Below are 15,160 nucleotides of genomic sequence, written 5' to 3'. Positions count from 1 at the left end.
AGGAAGACGAAAAGAAAAAAAAGAACATAAAAAAATTAAATGTTAAAGGGAAAATTGAAACTTTAATTTAGTTAAATTGAGTTGTGAGGATGGTAAAAAAAAGAAAAAAAACACAAATAAACATTTATATTATGTTAGAGAAATCAGTAAATAATAAGAAGAATGAAAAAAATAGATAAAGGATTTTAAAGAAAAATAAAACAAAATAAATCAATTATGAAAGCAAAGAGAGTATAAAAGGAAAAATTATAAGATAGATCATAATTTTAATACCATATTTTAAGTTTTAAAATTTCATTGAAGATTAATAAGTAAAGTTTTTATTTAAAAAGAAAGGAGAAAGAAAAAAGCACATAAAAAGGAAAAAAAAAGCAATACTTCAAAACTTTGTCATTCTATAATTTTATTATTTTTTCAAAAACAGAAATTTCTCAATTCAAAATAATATCTTTTTATAGAATGCCACTTTGATCGTTGCCCTATATTCAACCCTCCCCTCCCCGCCAAAAACAAACAACACCCCCCCCCCCCCGACAAAAAGACAACTCCCCCCCCTCCTTAAAAAATCACTAGGTTTTTTTTATGAAATCAATTTTTAAGATCTGTTTATGCACTCAGAACAGTTTTCTCTAATACAAATAAAATTAAGTTTTTCCAACAAAAAATCTTTAAGTTTCATACAAAACTGTTTTCTTGACATAACTGTGCTAAAAGTATACATAACCTCATCATTATTATTATCATTTTCAGGATTAGGATTAGTGTTAGGAATAATGATTTCATTCCATAACTTTGGTAGATCAGAGTAAGGGAATTTTTTAAATGTCTCAAGTCTAACAAATGGAACATTGTACTGTTGATTATTTCTAAGAACTCTTGTTGTTCTTGTGCTATTTCTAATCCATAAGTTATCAAAAGAACATGGAAGCCTATGATTAACGTAATCAAACATAAATTGTAATTTAGAATAGACAATTTGTTGAGTTACAGGAAGAATTTCTAAATTTTTAAATAAAATTGTAGTATGTGCATTATATTTTGAGTTGGTAATTATTCTCAGTGCTTTTTTTTGCTGTTTTACAATTTTATCAAGAGTTGATGCTGCTGCACTTCCCCAAATAGGGGCACAATATGTAAGATGACTATGGACAAGTGAATTGTATAGAGTTTGCAATGCTTTTCCACCAATAATATGTTTTGCAGCATTTATAGCAAATAATGAGCGTGAAATCTTTTTATTTATCATATCAATATGATATTTAAAGTTTAATTTAGGATCTAGATAAACACCTAGAAATTTAATTGCAGGAGTTTCACTCCTTGAGTTGACATATGAAAGTTTGTGTACCAAATTTGGATCATTTTGGTTATCATTATTGTGATCAAGATTAATACTAATGCTATCAAAGTCAATTGTTGATTCATCTTTTGTAAATATCATAAATATAGTTTTTGATGGATGTAGGCTTAACTCATTTGTTCAAAACTAATAAGTTATTTTTCTTAATTCAATATTAAGAATATCAATAATATCATGATGGTTTTTACCCAAAATTAAAAAACTGGTATCATCAGCAAAAAGTAATGTAAATAGAATAGTACATTTAGCTAAGTCATTGATATAAATTAAAAATAGTAAGGGTCCTAAAATAGATCCTTGAGGTACACCTTTGGTAATATATTTCATATTAGACTTTTCATTGTTGATGTAAACAAATTGTTGTCTATTTGCTAAGTAATTTTTAAACCATGTCAATTCTGTACCATTGGTTCCAAGCTTAGAAAGTTTGTCCAGCAAGATTCTATGAGAACAGCAATCAAAAGCTTTTTGTAAATCACAAAAAACTCCAACTGTATACTTTTTATCATTACTATTTTTTACAATTTCATTTATTAGATGAAAAATGGGCTGTATGGTTGACTTTTTTTTCTGAAACCCATATTGATGTTTGTAAATAAGGTTATTTTCATCAAGATATGCAGTAAGTTTATTTGCAACTATTTTTTCAAGGATTTTTGAGAAGATTGGCAAAAGACTTATTGGTCAATAATTAGACATGTTACTTAAAAGATCAGATTCTTTTGTTTTAAGTTTGAAAATTGGCAAAACTTTGGCTATTTTGAGCTCATTTGGAATGTTGCCTGACTGTAAGGATAAATTTATAATGTGAGTGAGAGGAATAGCAATATTTTCAATGATTTTTTTCATAAGTTTATTAGAAACACCTAGCATGTCTTGGCTTGATTTAGACTCTAGACCATTTACAATTGTTACTATATCTTTAGGCTGAATATGAGTAAATGAAAATATGGAGTCAGATGCAGTGGTATAATAAGTGCAGTCTCTATCTGATGGATTTATTTTAGTTGTTATATCATCTGCAATGGTTGTAAAGAATTCATTAAATTTGTTAGAAATATCTTTCCCCTCCTTATAGCAAACCCCATCACTAAAAATTTCAGTTATGACTGAACTTTTGTCATTGTGCTTCCTTATTGCTTCCCTTAATATTGACCATGTTTTTCTCAAATCATTCCTATTTTCTTCAAAAGATTTTTGAAAATACAATTTTTTCCCTGTTTTAATTGCTTTGTTATAGCATTTTCTATATTCATTGTATTTAGAAATGTTATCTTGAGTTGGTTCTCTAAGTTTAATGTCATATAACTCAAATTTTGTCTTTCTAGATTTAAGCAAAGCATTTGTCATAAAAGGTTCAACTTTATGAATATTTTTATTTAGTTTAACTTTTTTAAATGGGAAATGTCTTGAGTATGACTCATTAAAAATACTATAAAATTTATTATATGCATCTTGAGCACTGTAATTTTTAGACACTGAACTCCAATCAGCATTTAACATATCGTGTTTAAAAGAGGAAATATTTTCCTCACTAAAATTTTGAGTTTGAATAAAAACAGGACCAGACTCTTTAACTTTGTCAAGAATAATAGTGCAAGTAGGGAAATGATCAGAAATATCTGCTGTAATAATAAATGACTCAAACTTATTATTATTATCATTGGTATAAATATGATCTATGAGAGTAGCGCTGGTATGAGTGATCCTAGTTGGCAATGAGATTAATTCTAAGAAACCATTTGCAAAGCTATTTTCAAGTAGTGATCTAGTTTTATCATATTGCTCGAATTTTAATAGATCAAAATTTAAATCCCCAATAATATAGGAAGGGTATCTGCGGCTATTTAGATCTGCTTGTAAGTCAGAGAACAAGTTGATAAACCTGTCTAACTGCTCACTTTCTGTTAGATTAGGATGTTTACAATAGTTACTGGCAACCTAAATTTATGACAAAAATAAGCTTTAAATTTTGTTTCTGGGCTAGGTAGTTTAATTTCAAAGTGTTCAACATGAGCAATGAAAATCTTTTAAAATTTCCATTGTACATGAAATGTCATTTTAAAATGCCCACAATTTTTTTGTTATTAAATCCTTATTATAACTTATAAAGATTATTTTATATTATGTGCATAACAGTCAAGTAAAAAAATAGGCTTGTGTCTTAGCTTATAAATTTAATTTATTTTGAAAATGATAACCTCGTCCTTAGCATTTTGTAGTATTGGCACTGAAATGAATATTAGAAGTTATATGAATTCTTTTATTATGGGAGTTGATTCATTATTACTTGGATGTTACACCAGATTTGCATGCTCTCAAATAAAGTGAAACTCGCAGCTAGCCAAAATATTTACCTCACATCCCCTCCTATTTTTCTGGATGATCGAACTGACCAATAAATGAATTCCATGTTAGCAACATAAATTAAAGACAATTTTTCCCATATATGTCCTAAAATCCGCGTACAATATATATCCATTATTATGGGATTGTTGCGACATGTTGATACAGCCATTCTTGATTTAAACCTTTAAAATAAAGCTAATTTTTATGTTTTAGGATGGATTTTGCTGTAAATGTAAGAAAACTGTTTTGGTCCGCATGCATTACTTTGCTAGGTATGTTTTAAAAAGATTTCTTATCTATAATACAAAGTAGAACGATGTCTATCTGTCTGTTTGTTTGTAATAAAGGATCTCGCTAACCGCTGAACCGATCGGGTTCTTTTTAACAGGGTAGCTTCTCATAGGTCCCGGGAAGGTTTATAACCATTTTGGGGGAGGGTACCACCACCCGCCCAAGAGAAATCACACCTAGAAAAAAAATCCCCCAAAAAAATATTTTTTTGAGTTTAATTCTTTTAACTATAATTTGAACACTCCACCCCAAAAAATTTCCCCTCCCCAGAAATTTTTTTTATACCTTTTCTTTTCAAATATAAATTCAATTCCCCCTCAAGTGCTTTAGAGGCTTCTAGGGGCGTAGCCGCTTGTTGCTTTAAAAAGTGATAAACAATTTAAGCAGAAGAAACAATTAGACTGTAGTGCTACGGAAATTTTATGTTATATTCACCAGAAAATCATATTTAGGTATTTACACTGTTTATCAACTGGTTGACATGCAAAAAGGATGGGATGAGAGACCATTGGATGAGTTTTACTCTACTATTTCAAGACAACATGTTGGATTTCCAAGTGTCACTGTGTGTCCTTCTGGTAAAATTACACTTAACCCTATTCAATCGGGTGAAAATGCCTAACCCTCTCATTTTTGCAACAAACAGACCCCAACCCGTAAGGGATAATAGACTTTTGATAGTTGTTGTACTTATTAGACCTGTTACTCAAAATACACCTTTTCGAATTTAATTCCTCTGTTTAATTTAATTTTCTAAAAAGTTACTTTAGGGGCCTAGAAATAATGTACAAAATTTATCTCTCTCTACTGAGCTGAATCTTTAAATCATTTTAATGGTGATTTCGCGCACCCCGATCTGATTCACCACTAAAATGATTTAAAGATCAAGCTCTGGCTACCTAGCGCCAGGCCTCTAACAAATGTAATTTTTGAGATCCCGTTATTTCATTTCAGACTTTGAAAAAAGATTTTTTAGATATCATATCTTTGGCCTTATATGTTTAAGTTGAAATATGTAGAAAAGCTAAAAACCTGCACATTGCGTTATTGATTTTTTAGAGGCCTGGCACTAGGTAGCCAGTAGATATAGAGAACTGAAATTTTGTACATTTATTTATAGGCCCCTAAAGTAACTTTTTAGGTCAGTTGAAGAAATGATTTCGAAAAAGTGTATTTTGAGTAACAGGTCTAGTACTTATATTGATATAAGATTGAAATGTTTATTTTTTTTTAATTTAAAAGGCACAACATTACAACCTGGACTACGGCAATTTCTGAATGAAATGGAGTTCAAGGATGAGTACAAATCTGGATTACAAACAACTTATATGGCCTTTTTGAGGTAGTTTTTGTTAAGAATGTTATGTAAACTAAAGTCTTTATAGCAATGTAAGGAACTTCGTAAGTATTGTTAAATGTTAATATTATGATATCATTTAATAACTTTTAATTGATAAAATAACTAGCTTTAAAAATTAATTATTGTTCCAGAATGAAATTGGCCGCCATCAATGAAGATCAGACAACAACTGAGCAGTGTAGTGAGAGATTTTCTTATGATGAGTGCAACAAAAATGGTTACCGCAACAACCAACAAAAAAAGTATTTAAATATGTAAAACTAACCGTGCTAACTGATTATAACAGTTATTTCTAAGCTGATTTTTACCGTTTAATCTACCGACCAATTACTCCACATCTCACTTTGTCATCTATTTATTTGTGAAGGTTAACCCTATTCCCCGAAGAGGAGACTAAGTCACACCTAAAAACAAAGTTGTTTATTAACCCTTAAAAGTCAACTCTCTGTTATGTGTCATACACATATCTAAAAACCCTCTATCTTTCACACACATAAATGAGATAGAAAAAAAACGGAAGGGGGGTGGCGTTTAAAGCCCCCCACCCCCCAAACCATTAGGGTTAAAAAATAAATGATAATATAAATAATTTTTGCTGCCGTGTCACCGTTATTTACCATTCCAAACAGCAATAATGATTGAAAACTGTAAAAATAAAAAAGGTTCATAATTTGATAATCTGAATTTTATCAATTTACCAGCTTTAGAGTAGTTATTGACAAACTTTTCAGTTGCAATATCAAAACAGAGGTTTTTCACTGCCAACAGCTGGGAAACGGTGTTCGAAAAATCACTGTTTTCTCAAATAGAGCAATGAAAATAAAATTTATTAATTTTTATTTAAAAATGTGGATTTTATGTTCATTTGAAACACTCCAGGTACATTTGGTGCCAGGTTTACCTGTCAACGGACTTTGCAGGGATGAAAAAAGTCTTTAGGAAGCTTGTTATATTAATGTTAGTTTGTGTTTGGAGCCAAAAAGGCATAAGAGTTTTAAATATTTTTTGACAACCTCAAAAAATAACTGAAAAGTCAGAAAATGTTGTGCCTCTATCTTTCACGTAATTAAAATGGAGGCCAAAAACTTTAGGGCAGAGGCGTTGTACACTGCCTCTCGGTACAGGGTTAAGTAACTTTGAATTATAGTACTTTGATTAACAATATATGTATATATCCTATTATATAAAGTAGTAAGCTTTTTTTTGTCTGTCCCAAAGAATCTTGCTAACCGCTGAACCGATATTGTTCTCCTTTACAATGAAGCTTCTTATAGGTCCTGGGAAAGTTTTTTACTATTTTTGGGGAGTGGGGACAAACACCTAACTTAAAAATACCTAATTTAAAATATTCCTAATTTTATAAATGTCTAAATGGGGAGTGGGGACAAAACACCTAACTTAAAAATACCTAATTTAAAATATGCCTAATTTTATAAATGTCTAAAGTGACAAAACACCTAATTTAAAAAAGCCTAATTTAAAAATACCTAATTTTAAAGATGTCTAATGTGACAAAATACTTAATTTTAAAAACACCTAACTTTATAAATGCCTAACTAAAAATGCCTAACTTAAAAAATACCTAATTTTAAAATATCTAATTTAAAGATACCTAATTTTAAGCATATCTTAAAATGTTGTCATATCTATAATACAAAGTAGAATGATGATTATCTGTCTGAAGCTTAAGATTGAGCTCTACTCTTCAGGGAATATATCTTCTGGTCCTGTGATAGTTTTAAGCTATTTTTTGGTTGGGGGGTTGAGGTTTTGGACACCTCAAAGCCCCCAAAAAAGGAAAATACCCAGCCCCAACAAATATTTTTTTTTCTTTTTAAAACTAAAATCATAAAATGGGGGTGGTTGAGTATTTTTCTTGAGAGTGTGGTGGTAACCTCCTCAATGAGTTATAAACCTCCCCTGGACCTATACGGAAAAGAAGAACCATATTAGCTCATCGGTGAGCAAGTTCCTTTAGTACAGGCACACAGACAGACAGACTTTTATAGGGATAATCAAAATGTACATTTGGTTAGTTATGCTTCACATATTGTAAGCTATTTTTAAAAAGTTTAAGTATTTTAGGAACTATTATCTACTTATTAAGAAACAAGGATGACTTCATCCATAAGTAGCGATGCACAAAAAAAATCATGGATAAGAATAAGAACAGAGAGATTTAAAGAATATTTCTCAAAATCAAAATATATTATTAAGAGAAAATAATCCTGAAACCTTTTACATGTATCATTATCTTTTTATTATGTTTTGCATGATGTGTGACAAACATTAGAAAATTGTACCATCAACTCTAAAGATATGGAGAAATATGTAGAAATATTTTTTTTTAAATTACTTGTCCTTTCATCTAAGACACAAAAATCCCTGAGAACTACGGAAAATTTAATTTGAAAACCCTTATATACACAATTTTTGAAAATCAGACTAAAAACACCAAAGATATGGGGGTAAATGTGAAAAATATAAGTATAGACAAAATTCTGCCATGGATGTTTTATAGTTAATTATGTTCCATAACAATGGGAATGTTGACAAGAAGTTTCAGCCTTCTATCTTAAATAGTAGCCGAAAAAATCACATTTCTCCCACTTTTTCTCTTATAGAGAGACAGACAGACAGACAGATGGACATATGCAATTACAGATTAGCTTTGCTACTAAAAACAAAATTTTATTTAAGACCTAAGTGTCCCTTTTATGTAAAGAGACTTCTAGGAGCGTAGCAGCTAGTATATCCTAATATATAAAGTAGTAAGCGTTTTTTGTCTGTCCCGAAGGATCTCGCTAACCGCTAAACCGATATTATTCTCCTTTATAATGAAGCTTCTGATAGGTCCTGGGAAGGTTTTAAACTATTTTTGGGGAGGGTGTCTTCATCCCCATCCCCCATAAAAAATATTTTTTTTGAAACTCAAATTTAAAATGTGATACGGTCAACTTTTACCTCTCTTACCTTAAGTACCCCTAGAGGCTTCTAGGGGCGTAGCCGCTAGTCTATAATACAAAGTAGCTTGATGTCTATCCGTCTGTCCCTTAAGATCTTGGTAACCACTGAACAGATCGGATTCTACTCTTCAGAGTATATACCTATTGGTCCTGTGGTGGTTTTAAGCTATTTTCTTGGGGGATGGGACACCCCCAACCCCCCAAAAAACAAAAAAATCTCCCAATTTTTTTTGTTTATGTGGAAGTTAGTTCACATAAACTACAGGCAGCACCAGTAGTAATTCATTTTTAAAATTTTTTTTTTTACCTCTTGGGGCAAAGCCCCTAGAGGCTGGAGGCGAAGCCGCTAGTATAATTATAATGTAACAAATAATTTTAATACTAGAGAGAAATCACTTCATTTTTTAAAGGCTAAAACAATTAATTGGAATATTTTTTGATTATACTATTTTAGATTTTCAACCTATTTTTATTTTTATTACTACAAAGATTTGTTTCCAATCACTTTCACATGTTATTGAAGGAACTGTGCATGTTATAACTTCTAATCTGATTATCAAACCTTAACATTTTAAAAGAATCTTAGGCTACACTGATCAACTCAAAACTTTCTATTAACAAAAATATCGAAGATTTTTGTCTTGATTTTGCAGCATTTTTTTGGGAAAAAATAAAGAAATGGAAAATCTGAACGTTTTTGTTTATTATAATGTTCTCAGGGATATCTTACTTAGAATATAACATAGTAGAATCAAATTGCCAACTGTTTATTTTTTATATAAAATTGCCTATTCATGTTTTAATAACACTGTAATGTATTTAGTTAAAAAGTTCTATTTAAAATTCATATTATTGAGAAAAGGATACCCCACGGTCTCCAACGGGCTTTATCTAAGAAATTATTTTAAATAATAACTTCCTTTTGTAATTGTGTAATTGAAGATGGGCAAGAGATGGAAAAGCTTAAGTTACTTGGATACTGAAATTAAATAAAAAAATGGCTTCTTTTATGAATCTCTATGTAACTGACTTCTGTGTCAAAAGTTTAGTTTTAGCTATAAAAGGAAAAAAGACAATTAACTGCTCATTTATATACCGGAAAATGTTTTTTCCAATCTTGGCTTAAGTAAAAATCGGCGGAAAAGGCCTTTTTAAGGGAAATAAAAAATGGTTTGCCTTATCTTTAAGATATTTAGAAAGAGATGATGTTAAGGTTTGATAATCAGATGAGACATTTTTTTTGTGCACAGTCCCCTTAACAGATTTATTACAGAGAGCTGTGCAACTTTATGAGATACCTGTATACCATGCATACAAGAATGCGGTTCTATGGAAATCATAGAACAAGAGCAATGCAGATGTTGAATGAAACAAGACATCTTGTCAGTGATACTGTCCTAAGTGTTAATGATTATTGCAGGAATTAGAAAGAATTAAAACTTCAGTTTTTTCAAATAACAGTAAAATAATTAATAATTTTTACCATATCAAATTAATAAGCTATTTCATCTTATCATAATTAAACTGAAAGTTTTTTAACTGTACTAGAAGTAATTTTCTGTGTAACGCTCTATCTGTGCTGCGAGGAGTTATAACATTGTATCATGAAGAGTTATCTATCATAGAATTGATTATAGACTTAGCAACTCTTCAAGCTATAGATTTGGATAAACCTTGGGAAGCAATGGAAATGGCACTGCAGGTGAAATTAATTTTACAAGGTTTCTCACATAATCTAATCTGAATAGGTCATGCCATTCCGCTCTTGTCCCCAAACCTCTTATGTCTAAATTATTTAATACCCATATTTGCGACAACTTTTGTTAATTGAAATCTTCCAAATTTTTAACATTTACAAAACGGCCTGCTTTATTGCATCAAGATCCATGACAGATCTATATAGGAAATAAATGTCTATATATAAGTTCAAGTTTTCCAAATGATAAAACTCGTTTAAACTCATGGTGCTCCAAAAATCCATAAGAAACTCTCATTGACCAGAACGATAAGACCCATTATTTTACTCTATGAAAAATAAATTTATTATTTCTATTTCATGTTGCTATTTGAACAATATTGAAGTATTAAATTTCTATTCATAAGATAGAAAAATTTAATTTATAATTAAGTAAATAAAAAAAACTTAGTTTTAAAATAATTTGATACTATCGCAGCGTCCATAATAAATTCAGATATTAAACTAAAATATAGCATTTAACTAAATGTTTTAATCCTTTCAGGACAATAATTTGAAGAAAAAAATACCATGATCCTAAAAAATTTTAAAGAAAGAGAGACAAAATTATGAATACGTTTATAAATAAAAATAATGAAATAAAAAAGACGAGAGAGAGAAAGAGAGAGAATAAGAGAAAGAGAGACAGACAGACAGAGAGAGAGGGGGAAAAAAGATTCTGGGATAGGATAATGGAAAAATAGAGCTAATAGTCGGGTGATAAGACAAAGGAAGAAAAGGATTAATATTCAGGGATAGGACAATGTCACAAAAAGGTTAATATTCAGGGATATGACAATGGAAGTAAAAACTTAATATTCAGGGATAGGACAATGAAAGAAAAAGATTAATAATAAGGGAAAGGAGAATGGAAGAAAGAAATTAATGTTCAGTGGAACAAAAATAAAACAAAACAATCAAAACAATGGAAGAAAAAGGTTAATAGTAGGGGATAAGACAATGGAACAAAAAGATTAATATTCAGGAATAGGACAATGTAAGAAAAAAACAGACACAGAGAGAGAGAGGGAAAAATATTTAATATTCAGGGATAGGATATTGGAAAAATAGAGCTAATAGTCGGTGATAGGACAATGGAAGAAAAAAATTAACATTTAGGGATAGGACAATGGAAGAAAAAAATAAATATTCAGGGATAGAACTATGGTTGATACGAATAATGGAAGAAATGGATTATTAGTCAGGGATAAGACAATGGAAGAAAAAGGTTGATTTTTAGGGATAAGACAATGCAATGGAAGAAAAAGGTTGATATTTAGGTATAAGACAATGGAAGAAAAAGATTGATATTCAGGGATAAGACAATAGAAGAATAGGGTTAATATTCAGGGATAAGACTAGGTAGAATATGATTTTTTAGGTTTTGCACCACCCATTCACTAGTAATTAAATACTGGCAGCATAAAAACAAAACTTTAAAATCAATGATTAATTTCTAGGCTTTGTTTGAGGAAGAGATGGATACTACAACTTCAACCACAACTGAATGGATCATGGAAAGCAATTTTACAGATTTTTTTAATTGGTATAAAAAAAGATCTGTATCTTTTACGGAACAGTACATCAATTCAAATGGATTGGACAACAGCATTGGTTTAGATGTAAGTTTTAGATTTATAAAGTATTTATCTTGATTTTCTCTGTATATATTGTTTTGTAAGTATATTATGCCTATTATGCTTTATAAGATAACTAGCGGCTGCCCATTGCATCTAAGGGCTTCACCCTAAGATATGAAGAAAAGTCCAACCCCCTCCACTTATTTTATTCTTATTGTTATTATCATCTTAGTATATAGTACTTATTTTTCGACAATTTTAACATCACAGAAACTAGGGTGGTTTTTAAGAGATGAAAATGTATGGTTTTTTTTATTTCTGTCGTCTGCATTTAAATCAATCAGTTACATTTAGTTACCAATCCAAACAGCGCGTGAATACTGATTATCTATAATACAAAGTAGAATGATGTCTGTCTGTTGGTCTGTCTGTCCATCCCTTAAGATCTCTGTAATCACTGAACTGATCGGATTCTACTCTTCAGGGAATACACCACCTGGTCCTTTGGTGGTTTTAGGCTATTTTCTTAAAGAGTCAAGCCCAATCAGTTCAGCAGTTACCGAGATCTTAAGCTTCAGACTTTTCCTGTCCAAACATCCAGGGTATTATATCAAGTAACACCCATCAGACAACCAACACTTTGTTTGCATGACTTTCTGAGAAGTGCATGGTAATGAGTTGCGCCTGTTTTTGGGCCAAGGCATTCCAACTACTATTGATGTTGCGCATCTGACATAGTAGCAGTAGGAATCATTTTTAACATCTTTATATATGAGGGGTGTAAGGCCAAGCTTTGAACCTATCACCTCCCCAGTGACAAGCAAGTGCGCTACATGTTGAGCCACAGTCGCAGGTTAGCTACACTCCCTTACAATATAAAAAAAAACGTCCAAATCGGTCTAGCAGAGAGCAAGATCTTCTGATACAGACTCATTTTCAAATATCTTGTTAAAGGGACTGTAAACGAGAAAATTTCTCATCAGATTATCAAACCTTAACATCATCTCATTCATATAATCTCAAAGATAAGGCAAAACTGTCTCTCGTTTCCTTAAAAAACGGCTTTTTCCGCTGATTTTTATTACGTCCAAGATTGGGGAAAAAATTTCTAGACCATATAAATGTGCATTTAATTAACTGTTTTACCTTTTATAGATACAACTAAACTTTTTGACATAGTTCTCTATTTTTCCTAACGGTTAAGCTGACTTTTAACATAATCCTTGCTTTAAACCAATGTATAGTTACTAAGAAATTGATAAAATAAGCAATATATTTTATTAAAAACCAAATACAATAACAAAGCTAGAAACAGGTTTTTTTTTATTAGTAACCAAGTATCTTTAGATGGCCCATCTCTTGCCCACCTATAATTACAAATTTGTCAATAATAAAGGTGCAATATTTCTTTATAAACAGTCTGATAAAAGTGTAAACTAATTCTCCAAAGTGGGCTATTTATTGTCCAACACATTAAAAAAGGATATTATTATTTTAAATAACCGCTGAGATTCAACCCTTTGTAGACAGTGAGGTATTTTTTTTCTCAATAATACAAAGGACCTAGGAAATCTTCTACAAATCCCTTATCCTTATCCCACATTTAGACAATTTTCCGCCATCTGAAAAAAGCTTTAAATATTTTTTGATCTATACCGCCTTAGAAGAGTTTTTTAATTTTGAAGATCAAAATTTTCAATATAATTTTAAAAACATTTAAAACTTTAATCTTCTATTATTTCTTTTACTGCGATTAAGTTTTCAACTAAACAAAATCTACAAAACACATTATACATTAACACTCGTTTTTTTTATATTTCACAATAGATTTAATAAGTTTTAAACGAAGAACACTATGAAAACAAATCCAAGGCTTAAACAATAATAACCCATATTCTTAACTTGAAAATTTTGCAGCAGTTAATAATAATTATTTGACATCAACATCACTCTTTAAATATTTCCCATGTGTTATTTTGTAATTTAAGGCTTAAGTATTTTAAAACCCTTTTAAAGAGTATTCCTTTATTATTCTTGACTTCTATTGTATGCAGACACTTGTAGTATGGGCTTACAAACGTTTTTGTATAGGTGCTTTAGAGGAAAATATTGTAAATACTCAATTTTACTGTTTTTAGATCTAAAATACCCTAAATATCATCAAAAAATAATAAAATTTTTACTTAAGTTTTCCCCAAACGCTTTTATGAAAGAGTGTAGTAAGCATTAATCAATACAATCAAAAGAATCATTTTATTGGGTCAATGTTGCCAAAATTCTAATACTATTATGGCCACAAATCAAACAAAAAAGAAAACACAAACATAAAACATTCTTTTAACGCACGGTCAAAATAAAATTTAACCATTTTTTCCTATAATAAGAATATAGAAATATTTATATAAAAAGAATGGTGACACTTATGGCGGATTAGAATAAGTTTTCTCAATAAAAAGACGACATTTTACATCTTAAGGCGGATTTTTCCTAAATTAACCGATTAAATTTTTTTTATAAAAAACTATAAAAATAACTTATTTTTCAAAAAAATAATTTAATTTATTAAATCTTTAAATAAAATTTCACAAGATTGTTGTAACACTTCTTTCATATAATTGATTCTAGGAGGATTTGCGGAAGATTTCCTAGGTCCTTTAAAATAGAACTTTATTTCCTAATTACTACGTTATTAAAAAAACAAATTGGCAATTTTATATAATAAAATAAATCCTTAACAGTAAGTAAATTGTTTCATCTATATATGGCAAGTTAAATATCCCTACAAACATTATAAGAAACAAAAACATTCAGATTTTCCCTGTTTTTTCCTTTTTCCCTCCCAAATTACCAAAAAATCAAGACATTATTCCTGCATATTTTTGTTAAAATGACGTTTTTGGTTGATCAGTGTAGTGAAATGTGCTTAGAAAATGTTAAGATTTGATAATCAGATGAGAAATTTTTACGTTTACACTCCCTTTAATTTGATATGGGATGTCAGACTCTTTCTCTATCAATATTAAAGGGACTGTAAATGAAAAAATTTTCATCAGATTATCAAACCTTAACAGTATCTCATTCACATTTTCTCAAAGTTAGATCAAAACGGGCTCTCATTTCCTTAAAAAAATGGCTTTTTTAAATACTATTTACAATACATACTATTTAAATGTGCAGTTAATTAACTTTTTTACATTTTTTTGACATAGTTCTCTGTTTTTCCTAACAATTAAGCCTACTTTTAACATAATCCTTCCTTTAAACCAATGTATAGTTACTTAGAAATTGATAAAATAAGCAATATTTTTTATTGAAAACCAAATACAATAACAAAGCTAGAAACAGGTTTTTTATTAGTATCCAAGTAACTTTAGATGGCCCATCTCTCGCCCACCTTCAATTACAAATTTGTAAATAATACAAGTGCAATATTTCTTTATAAACAGTCTGATAAAAGTGTAAACTAATTCTCCAAAGTGGGTTATTTATTGTCTGGCACAATAAAAAAGGATGAGTTAA

General features: G+C 29.9%; 1 protein-coding gene across 1 annotated transcript; it reads left to right on the top strand.

Annotated features, from left to right (window-relative positions):
• The first annotated feature begins 3,926 nt into the window (after positions 1 to 3,926).
• Positions 3,927 to 9,753, top strand: LOC145333341 (uncharacterized). The gene is made up of 5 exons (XM_080178461.1): positions 3,927 to 3,981; positions 4,453 to 4,578; positions 5,243 to 5,342; positions 5,492 to 5,602; positions 9,600 to 9,753. Exons 2-5 carry the CDS (start codon positions 4,482 to 4,484, stop codon positions 9,751 to 9,753), a joined length of 462 nt encoding a protein of 153 aa, XP_080034587.1. The 5' UTR covers positions 3,927 to 3,981; positions 4,453 to 4,481.
• Positions 9,754 to 15,160: the final 5,407 nt, after the last annotated feature.

Source organism: Acartia tonsa, chromosome 12, assembly GCF_053477335.1.
Source record: "Acartia tonsa isolate MP-2025a chromosome 12, ASM5347733v1, whole genome shotgun sequence".
Taxonomy (NCBI): Eukaryota; Metazoa; Arthropoda; class Copepoda; order Calanoida; family Acartiidae; genus Acartia; species Acartia tonsa.
The sequence above is the reverse complement of the archived record's forward strand: the minus strand, read 5'-3'. Positions and strand labels throughout refer to the sequence as shown.